General features: G+C 31.6%; 4 protein-coding genes across 8 annotated transcripts; 2 read left to right on the plus strand and 2 right to left on the minus strand.

Moving 5' to 3' along the window:
* Nucleotides 1-8,617: 8,617 nt before the first annotated feature.
* LOC100809977 (serine/threonine-protein kinase PEPKR2) lies at nucleotides 8,618-11,827 on the plus strand. Of its 2 annotated transcripts, none has more exons than XM_006575279.3 (4): nucleotides 8,618-8,740; nucleotides 8,884-9,609; nucleotides 10,399-10,695; nucleotides 11,185-11,827. In XM_006575279.3, the coding sequence occupies exons 2-4, from the start codon at nucleotides 8,916-8,918 to the stop codon at nucleotides 11,532-11,534; spliced, it is 1,341 nt and encodes a 446-aa protein (XP_006575342.1). In that variant the 5' UTR covers nucleotides 8,618-8,740; nucleotides 8,884-8,915; the 3' UTR covers nucleotides 11,535-11,827. The 2 variants fall into 2 exon arrangements, with proteins under 2 accessions (XP_006575342.1, XP_003518247.2); XM_003518199.5 differs by having other exon boundaries at nucleotides 8,644-8,744.
* Nucleotides 11,828-13,007: 1,180 nt separating this feature from the next.
* On the minus strand, nucleotides 13,008-15,857 carry LOC100500358 (uncharacterized). Its single transcript, NM_001249899.2, is given in 4 exon segments — nucleotides 13,008-13,412; nucleotides 14,524-14,580; nucleotides 15,574-15,691; nucleotides 15,776-15,857. Coding segments are annotated over 4 exon segments (399 nt in total). The 5' UTR covers nucleotides 15,838-15,857; the 3' UTR covers nucleotides 13,008-13,250.
* A 2,008-nt stretch (nucleotides 15,858-17,865) lies between these two features.
* Nucleotides 17,866-22,559, plus strand: LOC100806436 (esterase AGAP003155). 3 transcript variants are annotated; one of them, XM_006575280.4, is made up of 7 exons: nucleotides 17,866-18,245; nucleotides 18,753-18,851; nucleotides 18,979-19,020; nucleotides 19,478-19,607; nucleotides 20,896-20,997; nucleotides 21,172-21,267; nucleotides 22,026-22,559. In XM_006575280.4, the coding sequence occupies exons 1-6, from the start codon at nucleotides 18,030-18,032 to the stop codon at nucleotides 21,234-21,236; spliced, it is 654 nt and encodes a 217-aa protein (XP_006575343.1). In that variant the 5' UTR covers nucleotides 17,866-18,029; the 3' UTR covers nucleotides 21,237-21,267; nucleotides 22,026-22,559. The 3 variants fall into 3 exon arrangements, 2 of the variants coding, with proteins under 2 accessions (XP_006575343.1, XP_025981914.1); XM_026126129.2 differs by having other exon boundaries at nucleotides 21,172-22,311; XR_003264982.2 differs by having other exon boundaries at nucleotides 17,888-18,245; nucleotides 19,478-19,584; nucleotides 21,172-22,311.
* Nucleotides 22,560-23,237: 678 nt separating this feature from the next.
* Nucleotides 23,238-27,198, minus strand: LOC100807301 (mitochondrial succinate-fumarate transporter 1). Of its 2 annotated transcripts, none has more exons than XM_003519144.4 (3): nucleotides 27,043-27,198; nucleotides 25,464-25,907; nucleotides 23,238-24,045 (listed from the first exon to the last, which is right to left on the minus strand). In XM_003519144.4, exons 1-3 carry the CDS (start codon nucleotides 27,061-27,063, stop codon nucleotides 23,506-23,508), a joined length of 1,005 nt encoding a protein of 334 aa, XP_003519192.1. In that variant the 5' UTR covers nucleotides 27,064-27,198; the 3' UTR covers nucleotides 23,238-23,505. The 2 variants fall into 2 exon arrangements, with proteins under 2 accessions (XP_003519192.1, XP_006575344.1); XM_006575281.3 differs by having other exon boundaries at nucleotides 25,464-25,865; nucleotides 27,043-27,195.
* Between the last annotated feature and the right edge of the window lie 702 nt (nucleotides 27,199-27,900).

Below are 27,900 nucleotides of genomic sequence, written 5' to 3' on the forward strand. Positions count from 1 at the left end.
ATGCCAATGTCAATCCTGTCTTAACCAATTATGATGATTCTAGTCCACAACAACATGTGTAGTAGGAAAAAACTCTATTTGGAACATTGAAATAATATGATCACAATAAAAAAAAGTCGTTACATTCATAACAAGATTGAACATAATCTGCAATAAAATTAAATTATACTTAAAGATCATACTTGAAAAGTCATTAGTATATAAGTGTTTATTGTCATATTTTTTTAACCATGTTAACTGATGTGGAATATTCATTCAGTTTGCCAATAATTAATATCTGTTGGGAAACCTGATTGGCTACTTTAGTGAGATTTTCCTTTCCAACTACATTTTTTGAATATAAAAAATTCTAGTAATTTCTTTTTGTAACCTCTCTAATTAGAGTCTTGGGCTCTTAGTGGAACTCTAAGGTATCCTTACTAGCTCGTATCCTTTTGGTCAATTATGTAATTAATCATTCATCTAGGATTTAGTTACACTTTTATGCCCCCTCCTTAAGGATGCATTTTGTGGGAATCAAGCCCAAGTTCTTCCCCCACAAAGTACATGTGTGTTGCCAACCATGTTACACTCATTAGATATTCTAGACACTTTGAATGATCTAAAAAATGCTTTTTATGTAAATGTTTATTCATAATATTAAAATATATGTAAAATTTATATTAAAAGGGAACTATTACAAGGCATGGGAATTTTTTGCAAGTTATTGAAGCAATTAAAAGGGAACTATACCTCGAATGTTGAAATCTCAATTTTTTTTCCGAGCAAAGACCTATGCATGGTCCCCACTCAAACAATAAGTCTACTAGTTAAGACCTATATGATAACTGTGAAATTTATCTAATGAATACATCTTAAGACTGAGCATCTCTAATAGGAGAAATCCTCTATCTATGTCCATTATCCCTTTTTCCTCATTTATCCATCCCTCTTCTTCTATCCACATCAGACCCTAAAGTGTAAAGTCTCTCATGGATGAGAGGCTAAACCCCCATTGTTGGGAGTCTCGGAGGCCAACTCTTGTAACGTAACTCTTTCTTATTATTTATTTAATGCAACCATGTTTTTATTGCTCTTTTTTGTACTTGATTGTTTATTATGGTCTGACTATCCATATAGTGTTTAAGGGATAATGCAATGAAAAATAGTTATTTTCTAAAGAACTGGGAAAGGGTATTTAAATGAAATCATTGCTATAAATAGATTGATATTCGTTTAGCCTATTTCATGCATCTCTAATCTTAATGCGATTTATTATTTTTATCTTTACAAAGAAATTTGGGAGAAAAGAATAAATAAATTAGGCCCTTCATGCGGGAAACCAAAGATAGAATGTCTTAGTAGATGTGGGTGAATGCAGATATCATTAGATGGAGAAAATCATTAACACTACATCACAAGTAATTGTGGCATTCTATCTTGTTAACTCATTGGCAATTACTGATAGAGACAAAGGAAATCAGTAATTAACTACGACTTGTTTTGGATGAATTAATTAATGAGGTATATTGTGTACTGATGAAATGATTGTGAAAATTATGATTTTTGTGTGAGCAGGCGTTATTGTGAGTGATGAAGTATGAATCAAAAGCATAAAAGTGAAGAGGTTAGCACATCTAAACGGAAATTATGGTATGGTAAGCCGAACACTTCATAAATGTCCGGTGAGATGTGTAACCTTATAACTGTGAAAGAACAATTGCTCTTAATTTCCTGATTTTGCATGATTCTTAGACGGTTGAGTACATACATAAGGAGGAAATGATCAAGGCCTTGTTTTTTATTTCTTAGTCACTGAGCCAAATAGCCAACCTGTTACTAGAATGAATCCCTTGCACATTTTTGAGCCTAATGAAATAAATTGTTTTTGAAACCTCGGCCGAATGAAATTAATGACCACCTTATCTTAGGTTGTAGGAGAGCATGAGCAAGACAAATGCAAACTCAGGATCAACCATTGAAAGGATTCACAGTTATCTCATGTGTTGGTACATTCAGAACTTGTCTTGAGGATAAGCAAAGGTCTTAATTTGGGGGAGTTGATAACTGCAAAATTTGAGTTAATTTGATAGTCAATTTTGGCTAAGAATGATTGCAATTTCTTTACTTTACCGTTATTTTTATTAAAATAATAAAGAAATTAATATCTTTGTAGTTTTTTATTAGCAGGAGTTAAAAGAATAAGATTTCAAGTGCTTTGGAGGAAAATTGATGCAAAAACTTGAAGAAAAAGCCTTAAAGAAAAAGTTGAAGATTGAGACAGCTCGCTTAGCACACAAGACAGACTCAGTGTGTCTCCTCTCTTAGCGTCCAGTTCACGCTTAGTGCAAAAAGGCCCATGAAGAAGCCCAAAGACGCACTTAGCACGGGCTTTCGCGCTAAGCGCGAGGTCGCGTGGAAATTAAGTTACCTTAGGCCTATAAAAAGAGTAGGAAGCAAAGGAGAAAGACACCAATCTCTACACACCTACACATCGGGACACAGAGACTCAAAGCTCTCTAATGAATACATCCCAAGCCTAAGCATCTCTAATAGGAGAAACCCTCTATCTATGTCCATTATCCCTTTTTCCTCATCTATTCATCCCTCTTCTTTTATCCACATCAGTCCCTAAAATGTAAAGTCTCTCATGGTGATGAGAGGCTAAACCCCCATTGTTGGGAGCCTCGAAGGCCAACTCTTGTAATGTAACTCTTTCTTATTATCTATTTAATGCAATTATGTTTCTATTTTTCTTTTATGTGCTTAATTGTTTATTATGGTCTGGTCATTAGGGATAATGCATTGAAAAATAATTATTTTCTAGAGAACTGGGAAATGGTATCTAAATGAAATCATTGCTAGAAATAGATTGATATTCGTTTAGCCTATTTCATGCATCTCTAATCTTAATGTGATTTATTATTTTTATCTTTGCAAAGAAATTTGGGAGAAAATAATAGATAAATTAGGCTCTTCATGCGGGAAACCAAATATAAAATATCTTATTAGATGTGGGTGGAAATGGAGATATCATTAAATAGAAAAAATCATTAACACTACATCACAAGTAGTTTTGGTATGCTAGGCTCAAACATATTTACATTCTGAATTATCTTTTTATCATCACCTTATCTTTAACTTTTCTTATCTTTAAATCTTTTATCTATTTTATCTTTTATTTTTTCATCTTTAAATCTCTTATCTTTTTTTTTTAAAAAAATCTTTATCTTATTTGCTACCACTTTTTATCTTCTATTTTAATTTCCTTATCTCTTACTTTCTTTAAATTTCACATTTAAATTTCTTATCTCTTACTTGTAAATTGGGTTTGTATCAATTTAAGTACAAACAAGTCTCTGTGGATTCGACACTTCGACTTCCGAGTACTTTACTACTTGAGACAATTTGGTGCACTTGTCAATGAGTTAACACTAGACAACTAAGAAGATAAAGACTAAGGTTTGATCCTTACTCTAATAAGAAGTTAATCATCTACAACCTAGGCAATCAAGAAGACAAAGACCTTAGTGTGGTCTCTTGTCACTCTCCACTTCAAAGAGGAGGTCTGTTAGTTAAGACATGACCCAACAATGAAGAACAAAAGATCTAGTGTTGAAGCAAATAACATAAGAAGGGGGATTAAATTGTAAAAATTTAAAACTTTTCTAAGACTGAAAACACATTTATCATCTGATGCAAATAAACTCATAACCACTTAAAAAGGTTTTGATTAAGACTTTATTAGACAATGAGAAAAACAATTTTCTTTGTAATAAATGAAGATATAAGATCTAAAAACAAATTCAAATCCCTTGTCAGTTCAAGAAATATAAAGAAGCACACAAAGAATTATATTGGTTCATCTTAAATCTAAGATACGTCCAATTTTTGCCAACCACAAAATTTTCACTAACTTATCAAAGTTACAATTACAAGTATTGTTCACTACCACTTCTAGCTCTTACACTTGCAAGCTCTACCCCAAGCTTGACTTAAACCTAGTATTCTTTATCCTACCAAGTCATTGTTGGCTCTAAACAAATCAACAAGATTTGTTGGAAGATTTTACACTGACTAAATATGTGATCGTTTTATAGACAAATATATCACTTAACATTTTTAGTCTTTTCTCTCAAGGTATACAAAATGCTTTGAGAGCTTAATATCTTTACAAGAATTTACAAAAAAATTTACAAGAAAGAATGAAATAATAAGATCGCATAGTTGATTCGTGTGTTATTTCTTCAAAGCTTCTTCTATATATAGTCTTCATCTTCAAGTATTTGTTGTCTCACAACAGTTTGGTTCTTCACTTTGATCTTCGTTTGAAATCTTGAGTCCATTGGAGCATTTAATACACGTCTCTTCTTCATGCAAAGTCCATGTTGATAGGTTAGCATGTCTTGTACTCCAATAGGGATGTTATTTCTTTCATCATAGCATGTCTACAACAACAAAACGTGTCTTTTGATGATGATTAGTATTTTCCAGATTATAGACTTCATTTATTATTCATAGGACAGATCCAAGGAGAATTTTTTCTGCATGGAAGAATCTCAGACACAAAATATTAAATAAAGGTCTCAAATGCTATACCAGATCGTCTTTGCTTAAATCAAAAGAACATAATTAAAACTAAATTCTACCATTGAGAACTTGTCTTTGCTTAAGACATGAATGCTAAGGTAGCACTCGGTAAAGAGAAAAGAAAATGAAAGAAATTAAATTAAGATGAAAGTTTTAATTTAGAATAGAGTATACAAGTGTGAGATTCACACCAAAATTTAAAACTTGCTTGCTACTTTAATATGACTTCAAAATAACTCACATCGTTGTAACTTATGTATTATCTAATAATGTAATGTCATGTGGCTTACATCGTCATATTAGATAATTTTTTTATTTTTTACAATTAAAGTCCAAGGATTATTTTGCAAATCTAATATTTTTAATTTTAATTTAATATTTTATTAAAAGACACTTTTATCATTAATTAATTTCTATTCTTTCTAATTCTAAACCTCAACAATAGAGCACTTTCCACAAGCTGCTTCTTGTCATGCCTCTTACCTGACCACTCACCACAATTGCATAAAAGCTCTCGTCTATGCATTTCCTCTGTAAAAACTTAGTGTTATTAATATGTTTTTTCTTTGCATTAAAAAAATAAAATGCTCTAATTATATCTAATAAATTGATCTCATAATTATCTTTCCTTCAACGTTAGAATAAATATATCTTTTATTAAAGATTATAATAAGTATGTGTAATAAAATTTCAAAATATATTTTTAATTTTTTATCTTTTTTTAAACAAATTAGAGAAAAAAAATATTTACAATTATTTATGTCATAGAAGTAGCTTTGGTCATCAAAATAGAGAGTGGGGACAGAGCATCAGTGGTTTTCCATCTCTTGGAGAGAACACTTGTTGCACCTGATGCTTTGGTTGTTTGGGAGAAAATAGGAGAATGTAACAGGGAGTTGCATCAAGCAAATTACTGGTTCTATCAACCATGGTTTAGAAGCGAAGATGACTGAAGCATGGAAATAAGACGGCAAATTTACCCGAGGGGATCAATTTTACAAACTTTTTTCGGAACTAGGTCTGTTTTGAAAGTAATTATCAAAGGGGTCTGTTTTTCAAAGCTTTCTGTCATTACTATAAGCGAAACATGACGTGGCAGGGACAACATGACATTTCGCCAATGGGATTTGCGAAACAGGCATGACATTTCGCCATTGGGTTGGTGAAACAGGTACTCATCACGTCGACAGCAGGCATGACAGTAGTGGGTTTCGCCTGGTGATATTAGTGAAATAGGCTAGGTTGCAGGTGAGGGTTTCGCTGTTGACATGGCGCGCATACAGTGGCCAAACAAGAAAAAAATATATACTAAAATTAAAAAGGATTTTAAAAAGGAAAGAAAAAATATATATTAAAATTAAAATATTACCATAATAAATGGGAATTAATTTTCCTGAACATAAATGAAACGAAAAAAATATTAACTCTCATTTATTATGTAATTATTTAAAATTAATTTGATTATTATGTAATTAAAAAGGAAAGAAAATAAATGGAAATAAATGGATTATCCTTCATTTATTATGTAATTATTTAAAAAGGAAGAAGAGAAAATAAATGGAAAGAAAAAATATGTAATTATTTAAAATTAATTTGATTAATGGAACTTCGTATTTTTTTAGTTAAAAATATTACATATTTTTAAAATAAATAATTACATATTTTTTCAAAAATATTACTTCGCATTTTTTTTTCTTAAATAATATATTTTTTCTTAAAAATTATTAACCAAAAAACATATTTTTTTAATATATTTTTTTTAAAATACGAAGTTCCATTAATCAAATTAATTTTAAATAATTACATTTTTTTCTATTTATTTTCTCTTCTTCCTTTTTAAATAATTACATAATAAATGACGGATAATTCATTTATTTCCATTTATTTTCTTTCCTTTTTAATTACATAATAATTAAATTAATTTTAAATAATTACATAATAAATGAGAGTTAATATTTTTTTTTTCATTTATGTTCAGAAAAATTAATTCTCGTTTATTATGTTAATATTTTAATTTTATTATATATTTTTTCTTTCCTTTTAAAATCCTTTTTAATTTTAGTATATATTTTTTTTCTATTTGGCCATTGCATGCGCGCCACGTCAACAACGAAAACCCTCACCTGCAACCTAGCCTATTTCGCTAATACCACCAACAAAACCTGCTGCTGTGCCTGCTATCGGCGTGATGGGTGCCTGTTTCGCCAACCCCAATGACGAAATGCTATGTCTATTTTGTCAACCCCATCAACCCCACCGGCGAAATGCCTGCCACGTCATGTTTCGCTTATAGTAATGACGGAAAGTTTTGAAAAACAGACTCTTGGTAATTACTTTCAAAACAAACCTAGTTCCAAAAAAAATTTGTAAAACTGACCCCTGGCTCAATTTGACGAAATAATACGGTGGAAAGTTAACATGTTCTGTGTTCCCGTTCATATGAAAGGGTTTAGGAACATCTAATTCTAATTTTAATCGATATCAATACCAATCAATATTCAATATTAATATTAATACTAATATTTAATTCTAATCAATATCAATATCTATTCAATTCAGTATTCAATATATATATATATATATATATATATATATATATATATATATATATATATATATAATATTTATTTATATAAAATACTTAATATATATATATAATTCAATAATTGAAAAAATAAAAATAAAGATAAAAATATATATATTTTAAAGTTTTATTAGATATATTTATTCTAATCTTGGATAAAAGATATATTTATTCTAATGTTAGATGAAAAATAATTATGAAATCAATTTATTAGATATAATTAAAACATTTAAAGGTAAAAAAAAAATATTAATAATACTCAATTTTTACCTAAGAAATAGAAAGACGAGAACTATTATACAACCGTGGTCAGTGGCCGGATAGGAGGCATGACGCGAGAGAAGCACACAGAAATGTTCTACTATTGATGATGAAAAAGACTATAAATAGAAAAGTATAGACCAAGTTTAAAATCTGAAAAAATATGAATGAATTTAAAATAAAAATATCTTTTAGTAAAATATTAAATAAAAAAATCAAATTTGTGAAAAATTTATTAAATTTTTATTACAAAAATAAAAAAATTTAAATTATCCAATGTAGTAATATAAGTCACATCACATAATTAAATAATATATAAATTATATCAATATAATTATTTTCAAGTCAGAACTGTCATTTTTTTTTCTTGTTTCCGTCGTGGGAACATGCCCTAACAAAACCTTTCTAAAACACCTATTTTGATTAATCATGGAAAAAAATATCTACTCTAGCCACCCAAATGACGTGTTAACCGGGCTAGATTTGTATACGAGTCAGCACAGCACAGGGCACAGTTTGTCCACACACGTGTCAACAATCGCTTTCCGTCACTCCATAACGGAAACACCACGTCACGTAAACGCCGAATCCCCCGTGCCGCCAAAATCATCAACGCCCACAACGAAACCTTATCGTAGTCAAGCCCACACCAGAACAAATACCGAATATCCCCTTATATATCCCTTGTATATATATATATATAAAAGGTTTAATGAGTCATTTACTTCTTATATTTTTATTATTTCTTATTCTTTATAATTTAAAAATAATTTTTTTTAACTTTTATCATTTATATTTTAATTTTTCTGTTAGTTTGAAAGTATTTTTTTAATTATTATAATTTATATTTTTTTTAATTTCTATAATTTAAAAATAGTATTTTTAATTTTATATTTTAATTTTTATCATCAAAATATAAATAATATTAACTGTAAAAAAATTAACAAATAATTCATAATTAATTTATTGTAAGATAATTTATAATTAATTTGTAGTTAATTATTTATATATATATATATTTTATAATAAGAACTATAATTAAAATACATATTATAAAAATAAAAATATCACTTTTAAATTATAAAAATTAAAAAAAATCAAAATACAAACTATAAATCTAAAAAAATTATTTTTAAATTATATAGATAAAAAAGAATTAAATTATAAAATATTCAAATTATAAAAATTAAAAAGTAGTAACCAAATGAGTAATCAAAATCCCGCCCTCTAAGGATAAAGAGTGTGTGACCCTCTTGACTCAGTGACTCACTCCACAGAACAAAAAACAAACTAACACCGTCTTTCTCTTTTCTCGCGTGTCGTACGGTAAGTAAGTAACCACACTCACTCACTGCTTCACGCATTTTTCCCAATCTCCGACCCCTCGTTTCTAGGGTTTTCCATCTATTCATCACATCGCATAATCTTTTCTTTTCTTCTAATAAGTGTGTTTTTTTGCCGGGAAACAGGATCGTGCATTTTCCTTGAACGCGATCGTCGAATGAAAATGAAAAAGAAACGAAAGGAAAGCGAGGCCAGTGGACGGTCGAACTTGCCGGATGAGATTTCGAAGTCGCATTACTCCCTTGAGCGGCGTTCGCGGTTGATCAAACGGTGCAGGGAAGACGGCGTCGTGGCGACGGTGCCGCCGTCACGCGGCGCGTCGTTATTCCTAACGCCGTCGCGGGGCTTGAAGCGGAAGATAGGTTGCATCGACAAGGCCACGCAGATGGGGCGCAGCGTGAGGATCGAGGACGACTACGTGACCGGGGGCAGCGCGATCGGGCAGGGGAAGTTCGGGTCGGTGACGGTGTGCCGCGCACGTGCGAACGGCGCGGAGCACGCGTGCAAGACGCTGAGGAAGGGGGAGGAGACGGTGCACCGCGAGGTGGAGATAATGCAGCACCTGTCGGGGCACCCTGGGGTGGTGACGCTGGAGGCGGTGTATGAGGATGAGGAGTGTTGGCATCTTGTGATGGAGTTGTGTTCTGGAGGGAGGTTGGTTGATAGGATGAAGGAGGGGCCGTGTTCGGAACACGTGGCGGCGGGGATACTGAAGGAGGTGATGTTGGTGGTTAAGTATTGCCATGATATGGGTGTCGTGCATAGAGATATTAAGCCTGAGAATATCTTGCTCACCGCGGCCGGGAAGATCAAGCTTGCGGATTTCGGGCTCGCCATCAGGATTTCTGAGGGTAAGTTGATGTGTGAAAGATGTTTTTTGGATGATGTGATACTTTGGTTAGACTAGGTTTGATCGAGGTCTTAGAATTTGGACTCTGAGTCCTCAAGGTTTTAAATTGTGTTGTGATCCTTGACATTGCATGGAATTGCGGATAAATGCTGCTGTAACTGTGGTTGCCGGTCTTTGGCATTGTGGGCAAATGCAGCCGAAATTGTTGTTATGGTTTTATCGCGATCCTTGACATCGAGGGGAATGGATGACAAATGTGGCTGCAATTGTGGTTGCAGTTGCAGATTGTAGTCGTCATGATCCTTGACATTGCTGAAAATTGCCGACAAATGCAACCACAATTGTGGTTCGCAAATGTGATCTTTGACATTATATTGGAAAATGTGGCTGCAATTGTGGTTGCAAAGACTTTATAAAACCTTGATCTTGTAGCCAATATTGTAGCCCCGAGCTGTTTTTTAAATAGTGAGCCAAACTTAATCCCAAAAGTTATCTTATGGGTGAGAGTTGCTTCTCACTTGTATACATTATTTTGTTGTCAATTTGGGATCTTTGAATCAAGGTTTTAAAAAAGGGTTTGCGGTCGCAATTGCAGCAGCATAAGCTGGATTTATTAGTTAGTGTGTTTGGTTCTGCGTCTATTTGTATTTGACGCCTGTTGCAACAGAAGCAACAATTTGTAGCTTATATATTATTGAACAAATTTGACATGATTTGTAACTTATACATGTGTCCAAACACACAATGTTGTTGATACCTTGATTCTCATTGTTTAAAATTTGCATTGCAGGTCAGAATTTGACAGGTGTGGCTGGGAGCCCTGCATATGTTGCGCCAGAAGTGTTGTTGGGTAGATATTCTGAGAAGGTGGATATATGGAGTTCTGGGGTGCTCCTGCATGCTTTGTTGGTTGGTGGTCTTCCATTTAAAGGAGATTCACCGGAAGCAGTTTTTGAGGAAATTAAGAATGTCAAACTAGATTTTCAAACAGGGGTGTGGGAATCAATATCTAAACCTGCACGAGATCTTGTTGGGAGAATGCTGACAAGGGATGTTTCAGCAAGGATAACAGCTGATGAAGTACTAAGTAGGTTTATTATAGATCTCGAGTGTTTGCCTGCTTTGTCTTCTTTCCTCGATGATGAACACACGAAAGATTTATTGAATCTGATTTTTTGTTATTTTAATCTTGAAATGATCAACATAGATAATATTTCCAAGTTTTGTTGAAAATTATCTTTGTCTATCACGTGGTTTCTCAATAATGAGAATGGTTGCCTTGTTTTAACAAGCTTTACTGGTCCCGAGTAGTGTTTAACTGGTCATACCATTTTGTACTGTCTGTGTCTGTTTTTTTCCTTGGTTGGGATAGCAGTGAGAATCTGCTAACTCTCACTTATTTTGTCGTTTTCATTACATGTTGCTTTTATAGGTGGATAAGGTCTCTTTCCCCCCAATGTTTTCACTTTTAGTAACAAAAATTTAAAGCAATACTTTTAAGGACCTTTGGATTGGTTCAGTCTTTCCCCTAAATGTTGTGTGCATGTTAAATTAACACTCGATGATTCAATTTCAGGGCATCCATGGATATTGTTCTATACTGAACGCACATTAAAGATGCTGCCTGTTAAATCAAAATTGAAACTCCAAAATGCAGCTGCTTGCCAAAATGAATCTGGGTTAGTAGGAGGAAACAAGATAGTTGATGATGGCTCCCTTGATGAGGATTATTCAAGCCCGTTTTCATCCTCTGAGAGTTGCAATTCAGAGTATCATGAGGACTGTGCGTGGATTGATGCACTTTCCACTGCAGTTTCACGTGTGAGGATATCCGAAACAAAGAGGACCAAGTTGTGGGGTTCTACTAGTCCACTTGATCAACAAGGTTCATCTAACATGAAGACTAACCTCTGTAAAGCATTCTGACCTACTGACATGCTGACACCGACAGTATACACCACAATATCGACTGCTTTAGTGAGGTTCTATAAAAAAACTTAGCTCAACACATTCTACAGTTGGCAAAAGTGGATTTCATGCTAACATCCATTATTAGGGTGACCTGGGTGCCAGTTTCTTTTTAGTGTGAGATCTAATTACAGTATGTTTCTTTGGTTCCTTTGTCCATATAGCCTAATAATGATTAGCTGAGAAAACTCAGTTGTACAGAACTTGTACATCTTAATGTTAATGTGTGGCCGCATGTTTTTACTCTTGCAGGAGAAGGGGTTTATATAAGAATATATGCTATGATTTCACTTGTTTAGTGAAAACTTAACTTTTTTTTTTCTTTTGGAAGACTCTAATCAGAACTTATTATTTAGCTGCTTGTATTTCATTAAATTTGAAATAGATCATTTTTTACTCAGCACTTTATTTTTTAAGGTGTAACCTTCATTTTATAGAATTCAAATTCTCACAGGATAAAATTGGAAAGTTGATGAATTGAAGCAACTTAGGGAATGCCCCCTCTGAGAAGAAATCTCTGGCATGACTTAACTGCACTCTACTCATGATGGACGGATATTAGTGAAACTTGACAGGTGAGCCATTGAGGGACCATTAAAATGGTAACATGTACAAAACAATTGGGACATGGTGAGGTGGAGTAATTACTCCATATTGGCAGGTTTCCATTTTTCTCTCCATTTGGTATGACATGATGCCGTACAGGAAAATGACCATAATGAGAAATAGGGAAGGACTAGGGGAAAACAGGAAAATGAGTGAAATGTCTGGCCCTTGTTTGTTAAAAAAAAAAAATAGAGGCAATCTTGAATTTCAATGAAATATTAAATGCTCTTAACATCTTTAACATATTCAAAGCAATTAAGTATCTTTAAAGTTATGAAATCCTAAATGCAAACTTCTTTTAAGAGCTTTTAATGAGTTCGATTTCCCTTTTTGGTTTAACAGTTTTAAAAGTAAAGTAAAACTTGTTTTACAGTTTTCATTTTTTAAACTTAAAAAAAGATAACACCAAAGAGAGAAGAGAGCAAGGAGAAAGACGAGAGGGGACAATTTAATTAGAAATAAAATGAAAATTATGAATAAAATTAAAATAGGACTTAAATATAAAACTTACCACCTCAAAATTTCTACTGTTAGCCCTGAGTTATACGACATCACTTCATTCCATATCATTTTTTGACTTAAATATATTTTTCATATTTGTAATATATATTTTTTAATTTATTACATATTTTTATTTTATTTTATTATATGACATTCTGTTGAATAATCATGTGACAAGTTAACAAAATATTATATAATCACTTAACGAACTTAGACTAATAATAAATATTAAAAGTAAAAATTTAAAAATGTTAGGTTATAAAAAAAAATAATAAATTGAAAAAAGAGAATATATATATATATATATATTACAAATATGAAAAACATATTTAAGACTATTCTATTTAAAGGTCATTACATAATTTATCACGACATTCATAGAGAAAAATAACACCGCAAACTCTTGAGCACGCAAATCATTCATCATTTCTCAAAAGTCAGATACATTTTAATAGAAAACTCCAAAGAATTATGGAGCCTTTTCTTTACAACAAAATCTGCTATCATGTGATTTGACGGATTCAGCCCTTTAGTAGAGTTCTCTCAACCAGGAAGCTGGGCTGTGAATCACTTTCTGATCATCTTGGACCAAAGGTACACTACAAAGAAACAAACTAACGCAAAAAGAATGACATGAATAATATGGTTTGAACCACTTTGGATGATGCTCTTGTTCAATCTTCTCAAGTTATTTTTTACTCCAGCTTGAGCCTTTATCATTGTCATTTGCTGCATTGAAAAAGATAAAGGTAAAATATTAACAAGACAGTTGGATATTTTCCTGCTAAGGAAGAGATAAAGTCACTAATTACTATGAAAATGAATGCTAGCAACACACTCTTTATTACACTCCTTCTACACATACTCTACCATTGATTGAAATTTATTGGAAATTACAAAATCACAATAGTCATTAATAAGTTGCGAGACCGCAAATTTTTGTAATTTCTAATAAATTTCAACTAATAACAACTAATAAGAAGGGATATATTCAAAAGAGTGTGTAAGAAAGTACATTTCTAGCAATTTCTTACTATGAATCAACATGCAACAAAAGCGAACCAAAAGATTTTTCCTGTATACTCTGTTAAAGACGATAAAGGTTCAAAATATGGATAGCAGCATGTTTGACATGGTTTTCTTTTCCTTTAAACTTCTGAAGTCCTTAACGTTAAAACAAGCTGACCATATTTTTCTAATTTGAGAAACGTTTTCTGCCAGGGAGCATTCAGCTTCTAAAGACATCAAAATTTCAATCATAAATTATTTTTGCCTGGCAACACGGTCACGGTGAATTGTAGTCATTTTATCGTTGCAGAGAACTTAAATTTATGGGGACAATATATTACTACCTCAACATGAGCCACAATCTGGAGGGAGATCTCAGATAATTAAGCAAATAGTATCAACATAGAATTAGTAGTAGTATATAAGTGTCCATATTACTATCAGAAGAATTTTTATACGACAAAACTTAGATGCAGATATATCATCTTTTTCATATTTAATTTTATATCATATTTTATTTTGTAATTTAGTAATCCGATTTTAAATTGCAAAGAATTACCTCATTTTCTCGGATATTCATTGCTTGAAATATTTTCTTTTCGCTTTTTTTTTTCCGCATGGAACGTAGTATTTGGGCATATTAACTTTTATATTATAAATATCAATATCAAATTAGAAGCATTTTTTTTAATGAAATTTGCTAATAAAATTGGGTATATCTAGTTGCATGTGTAAGTTCACAACCAAACACGTGCCCTGTGTGACACACAGGTCAAACATTAATAAAAAACCGAAACTAAAAGAAGCAAAGATTATGCAAGAAATTATGTACCAGTTCTTCAAGAAAATTTTTCTGATACTTCACTTCTGTTCCTATCTCCTCAGCAACCTGCACCAGAAATATTGGAAGTAGCATGAGAAAAAAGGAAGATGGAAAGGAAAAGAACAAATAGAGTGGAAGATGAGTTTTGAAACATGATATAATTTCATCCAACTAGCTCCAATAAAAGGAATAATAAGCAGGATATAATTCATTTTTTATCACTGGCGACAGGATCAAACATACATGCATCAATTATCAAATATTCTAGTAAATATTGTTCTATGGAAAGGGGAGAAAAAGCTACAAAGCATACATACAACAAGCATATTGATAAGGTTCTCTTCATTGACAAATTCCTTTTGGGAGCCAAGAAGATGCACATTTCTTTCCAAGAATTAAGCGACCAAAAAAAGTAGTTTTTTTTTTATTTCCCTTCTGAGTTTCAAGTTTTAAGATGTAATCTACAGCCAGTGGTTGTTTCAGTGATATCAATTGCGGATTGCAGATTGCGGATTGCGGAAAATGGTGGAAAGCCAATAATCCACTACTACATTATATAGTAGATAGCATTATGGGCAAAGAGCGGAACTTACATAGGCGGTTGAAATACATGATTATATATCAATTATATATGATAAAAAAAATCGTATGCAAATAAAAATAAAATGCATAAAATTGGCAAAGACCTTGAGGTTGAAATCAAAATTGCGGCTGTAGATCGTTTTTTAAAACCTCGCTCTCGATTAAGTTTTCATACATCATACAATGTAAAACCTTCAAGTCTTCAACCAACATCTACTTGTTTCAATAGCAAAGAGTTCAAAATTCCCTTAAACAATGAATTGGGTAGGACTCTAATTAACTAAACCGCATTTCTTTAAATGCATCCACTCTACTCCAGTGATAAACGTATTTCAGATACTAAAATCTCAATTAAAAAAAAAAGTAACACATTTTTTAAATTTCATACATGCCCACCAACAAAAACAAAGAAATAACAAGTACAAAGTGAATAGATAGAAAAAAGAAATTAAGAAAAAAAGGTCTTCAGATACATACATGTTTCAATCTTCTAACTTGGCGATGAAGACCAGTGATCTCATCGTCCAAGTCCAAGGGATCAATTCGTAATTGGATCTCCTCTGAGGCACCAACGGGTCGGGGGCTAAGCCCATCTCTGCAATATCCAACACATGCAATTAATTCCATAGATATCATGAATTGAATTCGAAGACAAACAAACACACAAAGAGAGAAAGACCTTGATCGGTAAGGGGCAGCGCCACCGTAGGAAGAACCCACTCTGTGGGAATTGGCGACCATTGAGGGGAAAACCTAATTGTGTTGATGATCGCAGGTTGTGTGGGTTTTTGTTTATTTCAAGTTTCGAAGGGGAATGAGTTGTATTCTACAGACACACAAATTATGCCGACGACGGCGTTTAGATGTTGAATAATCAATGACGAGGAACTCTTAGCAGACAAGAAAATGGGAGGAAGAAGGAAAGAAAGGGTATCATGGATTCATCGCAACTGGGTTTGTAGCTTTCTTTTCCTAAGTGATTTTTATTTGCCTTAAATATATTTTTATTTCTTATAATTTAGTTTTTTTTCTTCTTTTCTTCCTTATAAAATTATTATTATTTTTATTCTTAAAAATTATATCTGTTCTGTCTTATACTCTTATTAAATGATTTTCAATTAAATATTATCTTTTATCCTATATATAAGTAATAAATAGTATTTTTCTTTTTCACTACTTATAAAGAATAATGATTAGTCTTTAAACTTATTTAGAGTCAAATATTTTTTATATTCTTAATTCATTACTGATTTTATTTATTAGACATTCACTCATTGGATCATGAGTATTAATATTAAATGATATCATTATTTATAACATTTAAATTTAAGGATATTTATGGAATAAAATTTTAATTTATAATAGTATTAAATATAATCATTACTTTCCTTGATCTCGATAATTTGTATTATTTTGCTTGAACTAGAGGTAATATTTTTTTAATAAATAAATATAAATTATAAGATAATTTTATAAATATATAAGTAGTTGTTTGATTTGCTAAAATTTATGGTACTTCTAAACTTGAATATGATAAATATTTTTATTTTCCAATTGATTTTGAAAAGAGATTACATGACAAATTGTTTAAGTACAAAATACTTAAATGACATGCATATCTTTGACTTTATTCTGTTTCTCAAGCATTATTGCAATGGTATCATCATATCATATTACATGTATCTTGAATTCACTTTATCTATCCTACTAACAATAATAAACTTTCCAAATTTACATTATTTATTAACTATGTTAATTTTATGTATGTTAAATTCACATTATTTATTAGCTTTAACAATCTTGTCATGTCATATATTTTAAATTTATATTATTAATTAGTTGATTTTTTTTATCTTATTGAATGCGACTGACTAACTAACTTACTTGTATATATTCTGATTTCTAAAAAAAAATATAAATTATATTAAGATAATTAATACTAAAATAATATTTTAATATATTTAATATTATTTTATTTGATTGTTCTCTTTGAATCATTATGTGTAATAAATACAAAATATATATATATATATATATATATATATATATATAATTACATAAATAATATTATTAAATTATGAATGAAAATATATACATAGATATAAAATTGATTTTTTTTAATTTTTTATTTTTATTAAATTGAACCGGTTGATAATGATGTTTGCATGTGTCACACATGAAAACACTAGAAGATTCTCACAACATCACCCGTGACTTGATTTCCTCCGCCTATTACTTCATTTCTCACGTGGAGTCAGGTCCTGGCCAATTTTCTTTAAGAGGAAAAACGTTATATACTTAAGTGTCATTCAATTACATAATTTTTAAAATAATTTAAACAGTAATTAAAACTGAATTATATGATATGGCATGAGTATTAAACTTTTTTAAAAGCTATTTCTTTCACCTTTTAATAAAATTAATTTTGCATAATTAATATGAAAATTAATCTTTTTTAATGGAATGAAAATTAATCTTAATAAGATTAAATCTAACCATTTATAATAATTAACTACTTTAAAATTATATCGTAAATTATATAAATTTAGAATTTTTTACACAAAAATAATTTCTTTATTAAAAACTAAAATCTCTCTATTTTAAATTTTATTTTATTTGCTACAAAATTAATTTTAAAAACAAAAAAATTCTCAATTGCTGTGCACCCTGATGTTACCGACCAGAAACAAGATTCCAAAGCAGCCAAACAGTGGAGGATGATGTCCACACGTGATTAGATTCAATTGAAGACACCCAGGAAAAGAAAAAGAAAAAGAAAAAAGAGCCTCTGAATCTCTGACTCCTATAAATTGGTTTCACTACCACCACAATGTACAATTGTTATACCTTGTAAACATTCTCTTGCATCCAACCCTTGGAATTAAGCACGTTATTTCTTAGGGTTGATTGAATAAAAATTATAATTAAACAAGATGGGAAGCGATGGTGTGAGGAAACCGAGATTCCTATGCCTTCATGGGTTTCGAACAAGCGGAGAAATATTGAATACACAGTTACATAAGTGGCCACAAACGGTGTTTGACAACCTCGATCTCGTGTTTGTGGATGCTCCTTTTCCTTGCCAAGGCAAATCCGATGTAGAAGGCATTTTTGATCCCCCTTACTACGAGTGGTTCCAGTTCAACAAGGTTCTCTTCTCATTCAACTTTTCATTTTTTTTTCTTATTTAGGGTAATTTGGATGAAAAAAAATCTCGAGGAAACTCACTGACCAAATTTAACCACCTAAAAAGATTTAATTCTAGTTTTATTCAGACTAACGCCTTAGTAACTACGTATTTTCTGTAATTTGGTGGGTTTAAACAACTTGAAAAGAAAAACCCAGAGAAAAATTGATTTCTATATGCAAAATATAAATTTTCTTTCTTTTATTTTTTCTTTAATTCAAATTTTAATATTTTTTTCTCTTCTCCTCAATTTTCATCCACAGTTTCAAAAAGACTACTAAGAAGTAAGAACAAAATCTGCAGTTTTCTAATCGGAATTTAAATTTGTATTAAAAATTTGCAAATTTTATATCAGTATGAAATTATAACTATGATTAGAGAATATTATAAGAAAAAATGCTGAAGAACTTTTTTGTTCGTTTTATTATCTATTTTGCAACCACCTGATTTTTTTTTTATGGCAAAACAGGAATTTACAGAGTACACCAACTTTGACGAGTGCCTCCAGTACATTGAGGAATGCATGATCAAGCACGGACCTATTGATGGGCTTCTTGGTTTTTCACAGGTAATCTTCTAATCAATTAAAAATTGAAGGATTATAAATGCATACTTGATGCATTTTTATATGAATATTTGAGGTTTTATAATGCTCAAGAATTTGAATGACGAGGTGTTTGATTTTGACCAAACAGGGAGCAATATTATCAGCTGCGCTACCGGGTCTTCAGGAGAAGGTATGCGTAAAACTAAATTAGAAACTTAGCTTGATTTTGAATTCTCTTTATCACATTGACTTAGCTAGCCATAAATTTATATTTCTCACTAATAATAGTATATTATAAAAATATTTAATGGTTCACCTTGGAAGACCTCTAAGAGATTGGGGTGTCCTTAAGCTCAACGACCTTCAAGTAGAAGCTGACCCCTATGGAATATGATTGGTTGAACTGTCCACAACCCAACAAGCATGGAGTCTGTAGGCATAAATGCTTAAGTTCATATGTGGGGGAGTCAATCCTTATGGGCACTATCGGTCAAACGGTTCATTAATGAATCACACATAAATTATTGCAGATTCTCATAGTATGATATCATGTTAATAATCAACATCAAAAAATAAAATTAACACAAGAAACATAATCAGCATAAAAAAATTTAAGTACATGATAAATTGTTATAATTCATGTGCAGGGCGTGGCACTCACGAAGGTTCCCAAAGTGAAATTCCTAATAATAGTAGGAGGGGCAAAGTTGAGGTCACCTTCAGTGGCGGACAAAGCATATTCTTCTTCCATTAGGTGTCCCTCCCTACACTTTCTCGGTACCTCCGTTACCACCTTTTATTTTATCCTATTTTTTGTCATTGTTATTTTTTGACAAAGCATATTCTAGCTAGCCCCCATTCTTGTCTGATCATACTTTTCAATTTCATTCAATTAATAACAAAATTTTCTATGTTGGGATTAGAGGCCCACGTCCACTCCATCAAGATTCACAATTTAAACATGATTCATTGAAGTTGTGTGTCCAAATAATCTGTGATGCTTTCTAGCTTCTTTTTTTTTTTACTTTGTTCCTTAGGGCTGTTTTCTGATTGAAAAGATTAATAGTTTTAACTCGAAAACCCTTGAAAAAATGGTGGTTGATTATTGATTAATAGTAGGAAATTACTATATATATGGTGTTCTTGTAAGAATCTTTGCTAAAATGAGTTGTCATTATCAATAATTAACTCTGCTAAATAAGAGGTTCTTTGATGCTGAGTCATTCACCCTTAAATCATGACAGATTTAAATTGAGTTGTATAAAACTTTTTTTTTTTAGCTTTGTAGGATTTGATTTATTGTTTTTATGTTTTTTGCGCAGTTTCTTGTAGGTTTCATATTTTAACAATAATTTTAATGCTAATCTATAAATATTCAGTAGTTCGTGTTTTGTTTTTGTTTGAATTGAATCTATTGTTATTTTTAAGCCATTTTTGCCTTAGTCGGGACTAAAATATAAACCTGACCCAAGCAACCTTATCCACCTCGATGTTACCCAAGTGCACTTTGAAAATAACTTATTCCTGCCTTTGTGTCCATTACTTTGTTTTAAAAATAGCTTATTATCATTTTTTTAGTGGAATTTATGATTGAATTTTTTTTAAGCATAAAAGAAATTCACTTAAATATATTAGCTATTTGTATCAATATTAAGGCAGCATCTTACTATATTATTCCTCCTAGTTTCTTTATATTATTATAACTTTTTAATTTCCCAAAATAGATTAGTAGAATACAAGCTTTAACTTCAATTGAAATAATATAAAAAAGGACTTTAGCGTCAATTATGTGCTCTAAAGCACTCCACATCTCATTACATGTAAAACTAGATTTTTTTAAGAAAAAAATTACAGAGAGCAGAAGGAGGATTTATCCAGAGCTGTTATAAAATTACTAATTGTAATCTTAATGATTGCAAAGCAAAGGTTTTATAGGAAGGTACAAGCATGGAATTCATGTTACAAACTTACAATAAACATGGTTTTAGAATTTATAATAATGTTTGACTAGATAATAGAGAGAGAAAAATCCATCTTTTCCTAAAATATCTCAATGCTTATGCAGGGGAGACAGATTTTTTGAACAAGTATGGGGCTGAACTACTAGAATCCTGTAATGAACCCGTGGTGATTCACCATCCCAAGGGACACACAATACCAAGATTAGGTACGCTATTAAGCGACTATAATATTTATCTATTTTTGTTATCTATTTGTATTTGTATTCATATATGCTGGTGCTCATACTGGTTATTATTTCATATTTTATTCATTTGCTATGAAAAAGAATGCTTTTTTGTTTGAGTTATTGATCATGAATAGTTTCTCTTTTCTCTTTCAGATGATAAGAGCTTGAAGACCATGATGGATTTCATCGAAAGAATTAAGAAAGATGTCTCAAAATAAGAAATGAGTTTAGAGTTTAGACAACAAGCCAGTGAGTGCTTCAAAGGGATTTTTGAAATATTTTTGTCATTTTAACATAAATTAATAGCATTGCTATATGTACTTTTATACAAAATTTTTACTGTTATATCCTCAATGTAATAAATTATGAAAAATATTACGTAAACACCCATTATGTTATTTAACACTTAGAGAGAGGAAGAAAAAAGAGAGAAAAATATATGTATGATAGAGTTTATGATGTGATAGGAAGAGAAAGTTAGAAAAAAAATAAGAGGTATTTAAAATAGTGAGGTAATTTTGTATCTTAACTCAAATTATATAAAGGGTCATATTTGAATATATATGCAGATGCTCTGTGGCAAATTTGTGGCAGCATTCACTCCCATCTTCCCAGATCTTCCTTTTTATAAGGGTTCATTAGTCAATATTTTCACTTTAGTAATGACAGCATTCACTCATAAATATATAAAGTGTTTGTATCCTTGGTTCTTAATTTTATAAAACTTTCACTTTAGTTTCTAATTTTTCCCTCTTCCTAAAGGATATAAACGCTCAGTTGAGTGTCATGAAATCAGAGAGAAGGTAGAAACCAACTTAAATCTTGTCAATTATCATTGTGAATTGTTTTGAACCTCAACATAGAAATTGAACCACTGAGAGGTGAGCTGAATTGATAGCAAAACCTTTTTGCTGCATTGAGTTGAAGATTAGAGACTGAACTAAGTTGATGCATTAAGCTACTGTCAAGTAATGTTTGAACACATCATATTTTTTTTTGTTTTACAGGTGGATTGGTTTTCAGATTGCTTATGTGTGCTGCTTTCCGATAATTCTAAGTCAATTTTGATTCACAATTTCAAGGATGGGCATCTAACAGGAGAATACACGTTTCATGGCAGCTAATTTGGTTTGGCACCATTTGGGCTATATGTCTATATCAGCATATAATACTCAATTATGTATTGACTTTACATTAGGGGAATTCTCATAATTGGAGAGTGGGGACCATTATTAGCATCAACATATCCTGAGATTATTATTACAGCAATAGAAAGTCTTGCTTTTACTAACAGATCTGAGATTACTTGAATTATTGATAGCTAACAGTAGACTGGCCACAAAGAGTGACCAAGATTTGGTTGACATATAACAATAGAAAGACCAAGAGCAGGAGTTATTTGTGAAGAGTTGCAAAATTGTAAGGGTGGCAACACAAGGTCATTCTAACTTATATTTTTTTACTATACTAGTCAATTGTGTAACTAAACATGTTTCACTTCACAATTTTTCACTAATGAATAAATTAATTTTTGTTCCAAATTGTGTTATTTCCATGTTTGATGAAGTTAATGGAGTTAAAGATTCATAATTTTCTCTTTGTTGGTTTAGTATAGTTTTTTTATTCAAACACTAACTTAATTGAGCAAAAAAGGCATCTTTAGAGCATGTGTTTAGCTGACAATCTGACATAAGATGCAATGATGAAAAATCAAAGGAATTGAAGAATATAAATAAAAGACGCATGAGGTACGCCATATACAATCAAACCACGAGGTACACGTATACTACTCTTAGGCTAGTGTAAAACATAAATTATGAGGTTAATTTTAGTATACTAATAACTTTCGAGTTATAGCAAAATAATTGTTTTTATTGCAACGATAAAACCCCAACAACATCACCAAAGACACTAACAAATCCCAATTGTTGGTATGCGACCCTTTGATTGTCAAAATCAAGATTGCCAAAATTATAAATGAATTATTGATCTGGAGAATGGAAGGAAAACGTAATCAATTCATGTTTTTTGAATCAAGCTATGATAATTTAAACAATTAACACCAGCATTTTCCCTTAAAAAAACACAAGCATTTTGTTCCTTTGCCAATAAGGAGATCAGTATTTAAATTTTTTATAAAAGTAATTGTTGCTAATAACATTTGCTTTCCAGAAAACAGCATTTGACATTATTTTAGATCGATTGTGACACATAAGATATAACCAAAAAGCCAACATGTTAAAGAGCTTGCTTACTAGTAGTTCTACATTATTGAACTTTTGAGAATACTTCTTTAGTAGTCTAGGCCACATGAAAGTACGGACTCTAATAATGTCAAGTTACACTAAATGTAAGTATGGACCCCTAATGGTCCACCCAACAAATTTGAATCAACAAACTGTAGATAGAGGCTAAAATGATTTTTGTAGCCTTGCAATGGAACTAATGTCTGGAGCAAGCAAAAAATAATGCAAAGAAAAAAAAAAGTTACAAAGTTGAATGATGAAGATACCTCCTCTCGTACAAACCAATTATTTGATCAGCTACACCCCACATAATGGCCTGTCCAGGTGGGATCCTCATGAGTCGAGGCAACAGACCTTTCCATAAGGCAAGAAGTCCTTCTTCTACATATATTGTTCTAATGGCATGGATCATACCCTTATATTTCAGTACACCACCGCCTTCTCGCGTCTGAGCCATCAACCTTGTTTTCACAACATCAAATGGACCAGTACAAATAGGACCTGCTGTGCCTGCAAGGAATCCAGAAATCATAGATTGCCACGGTAGGAGAACTCTCCCATCCCCTTCATGTTTCTTCCACAGAAGTACATCAAAAGCATTTTTGGCAGTAAACATGGCAGATTGATTTGTCCCGTTACGCATCACAGTAGGAGCAACTCCTGCCCAAAGCCCACGGAAGCCTTCTTCCCTAATAATCATTCGAGCACAGTGAACAGGACCTTTGTATTTCAAAAGCTCCGGGCTTAGACCTCTCTGCTGCTGCAATCTTATCTTCACCACCTGCAGTAAGACATAATACAAACTTTAACCTCCACATGCCACGAACAAACTATGCACACATGTTTGCTATGTTAGATATGTTATATGCTGAATAGCCACACTAATTGGATACTTTCATAGTAATGATTGAAAAAAAAACTGTTATTCATTAGTGCAATCACTTTAGGCAACTAGAAAGCAAGCAACAGCTCTCAACAAGATAAATTTGTTTGAACAAGCAAATTTTTAAGATCTGTCACTTAAAAAATCTTATGATTTATTATTTCCCAGCTAATTAAAGGTTTAAGCCTTTAAGGTAAGTGTTCCTGCCAGGTGTAACAGTCAAAAGGAGAGAAGTGAAACTAGAGATCGATACTATTTTCGTTATCTTAAAGATAACCTTTTGCTTCAAGCTTAATTGAGATAAATTTGACAGTAAAAATATAATCTGATGTGGCTAATTAAAGTAATCACAAGATTTTATTTTATTTAACTGTTTATGCATAAAGGTTTAGGTCCGGGGACTCAGGATATGCTACAAGCCTTACTATAGTAAGGCTTTACAATGGTGCTTACAAGTTACAAATGATCTACCAATATCAGTTCAGTAGCTGTAATCAAACCTAACACCTTTTCATCAGTGCTATTTGATCCTACCAATTGAATCAACTATTAGCTGATTTTATTAATCCAAACTTACTATACACTAGTCACTAGAAAAGTCTAAAATAACTAATGAACAAAAGTCAACCTATATATTCATTGAGGTCCCACCACTTGGTTATTCCAAATACCACAAACACCCCACCTGATCAGCATAAAAGAAATCTTTGAATGACCAAAATGCTAAAAGCACGTGAAGAAGATACTTTTTCTAGAGCTGGACTGCTTACATAACAGGACTTACAGACTAGGTGATAATGGTCAACTAATTTAATATAACAACTAAGACTGAAGACTTCAATCAAACCATAAATATCAGAGCATTGCTATACTACTAAAAATATAACAGCTGAAGTAAATAAACATCATAAATTTACAAATTAGTATAACTAGAAAGCAGAAACCCAAACCAAAAATGTCTAGTCAAGTAGTCAACAAATATTAGCAGAAAAATTTGGTTGAAGGGAAATGTTGAGTACTACAAATTTATATTCAACAACAAAGCATAATTACAATAAAGCAAATAATTACATGCCAATCGAAAAGTATTTCAAAATCTCAATGGGATATTATTTCTTGAAATTCTGAGTCTGATCCAAAACTAACAAATGCAAAGAATACTACCAATTTATTTCAGAAGAAAAAAGTGTTATGGTATGAATTTTTCCTCGAGGATTTCTTTTGCTTGATTACTTACTTCACATGTAACTTAATAACAGGCTACAGAAACTAGAATAATTACTGATTGCATATAAAACAAAATAAAATACTCAAACCTCAAATGGAGTGACAATAATAATAGCCTCAAGCACCCCAGCACCAAAGCCAGAAAGGATCCGTCCATAACCACTAAGCTTGCCAGTCTCAGGGTCCTTAAACGCTGATTGAAGTACAGCATTTGAACCCATTCGAAGTGCATACTTCAAGGTCAAATGTGTGGCAAAAGGTGTCAATCCTTTCCATAAAGCTCGTACCCCTTCTGTTCGTGAAATCGTGGCACCACAATGCAGTATTCCCTTGTAATTCCCTGACCTATCAAGCTGCAATCTGGTCTTGATCACATCAATGGGCTGCAGGCAAGAAGCCTCCATAATCCCTCCAAGTGAGCCAGAGATAGCCTTCATGTAGGGTGGGATTGAATTCTTTGAATATGAGTTGGTGTTATCTTGTGCAACATCCTGTTTCATAATTGAAGGAGATTTAATTTGTTCTCCTTCAAGCTTCAATAGAATATGGCAACATAAGTAAACAAGCAAGATAATCAATGGTGACTTATTGAAAATAAATGCTTTTTTTTGAAAACTGAAAAGTAACAACCATTGGGCTTAACTTGTGTTTAACAAAAATTCTTTGTGTGACCAACATAAGTTCAAACAATTTTAAAAGTATCATACATGTTTACCAGTACAACAACCATGAAAAGAATGGTGCAGAGTTTTTTAAAAAAAAGTAATGTGTCCATAGGGTCATGTGGAATGTCTTCTCCACAAGACAATAGCATTCCTCCTCTACTTGCAAAGCAACCAGAAAACTATACACGAAAATTATGGTGGAAAATAGAGGAATCTTGGATTGGATTACGGTGGAAAATAGATGATTTCAAATAATTTATTTTTGGTCTCATGGGTATCCTCCTTCAGAGGCAATCCTTTTCGAGACACAGTTGTACACTAAACGTGGAAACTTCTTCCATCAGAAAATCAAACCTTAATTCATCACATTGTTGTAAGGAACTAGTCCTTTCTGCTGGACCTAACCCCGTTGGAAATTCAAATCATTTATGAACCATGCAACGAGGGACATTTATCTAACACACTTATTAGTTTAATTTAACGACCAGACATCGAATTTAACAAAATGGTTCATTTAAAAAAAAAAGTTTCATTTTTTGGGCTCCAAAAGAATTACCCTAACTCAAATCTAATCCACTAGGGGGCAAATTCACTTAAAGGTATCAAACCATACAGCTCAAATAAAAGAAAAGAACGGAAAAAGGAAAGGAATGGAAAAAGAGAGAAGTTTAGGGAAATTCCCTTGCCTACAATAAAATTGAGTCCATGAAAGTATCCGATGTTTATAAAGCATTTAGAGGATGGATTACAAATTGAATGCAAAAGATTCGCTCACAGACCAAACTCGGAGAACAGGGTTGTGAGCTCCAAATGCAAAAAAAAAAAAAAAAAAAAAAAAAAAAACATCTTGAAACCTAATGCTGTGGACAAGAATCATTTCAAGGTTGAAGATAAATGATAGGGAACACGCGATGCATGCCGCGCCAAGGTTTCATTTTTCATCAGTTAATAAAACATAACCAGAAATTTATCACAACAGCAACACCAAGAAGAAGAAGCTCACACAGTAGGTTGTGAACGGCATCGCCGAGGGATGCAGAGCTTGGAGAATCTCGTTGCGATGCGTTGCCTCGCTTGACTCTGAATCCAAGAATTCGTTGTAGTTTTGTTTTTGTTTTACGTGTAATTAAAATAATAAAACTACGCGGCGTGAGGTTGAATATCTGGTAGCATAAATTTAAATTTAGAATTCTCATAAAGGACGTCACCATGACCAAAGCCTGATATTTGGGTCGGGTCGGATCGGATTGGATTGCATCTCCCACAACAGAATCGGAAATGAGTTGAATTGACTTTAGTTTGATTCACTTCACTCGATAAGAAATTATTCTCTCAAAGTTTAATTTAAGTTTGATATAAATTCTTATTTTTAGTTCAAATTTAACTTCATTCAAACTCACAAATAAATCGATTCAACTTATTAGTTGGAGTTAATTCAAAATTATAATTAATTTGCTTATTTATTTTATACAAAAATAAAATTAAAATGGAATAAATGAAAAAATACATATATCAATTTAATAATATTATATATATATATATATATATATATAACTGGTTCATGAATCAATCAAATAGAAATACAAGTCAATTTCAACTCGTTTATTTAATGAATTCAATTTTAGTTTTAAATTATTAAATTATAATTTTAGATTCGCAATTTTAATGTTTTTATTTTTGTTTGCAATTTTAATTTTTACATTTTAGGAAAATTTATAAGTTTGGTTTAATTTTTAATTTTAAATACACTTTTTTTACATTTTACTTAATTAAATATTTTAATTATTTTTTAAATAAATATATTAGGTCTAGCTATGTTAGATTTAAGGGAGGCAAGCAGAGTGGATACTACATAACTTCT

Source organism: Glycine max, chromosome 2 (assembly GCF_000004515.6).
Source record: "Glycine max cultivar Williams 82 chromosome 2, Glycine_max_v4.0, whole genome shotgun sequence".
Lineage (NCBI taxonomy): Eukaryota > Viridiplantae > Streptophyta > Magnoliopsida > Fabales > Fabaceae > Glycine > Glycine max.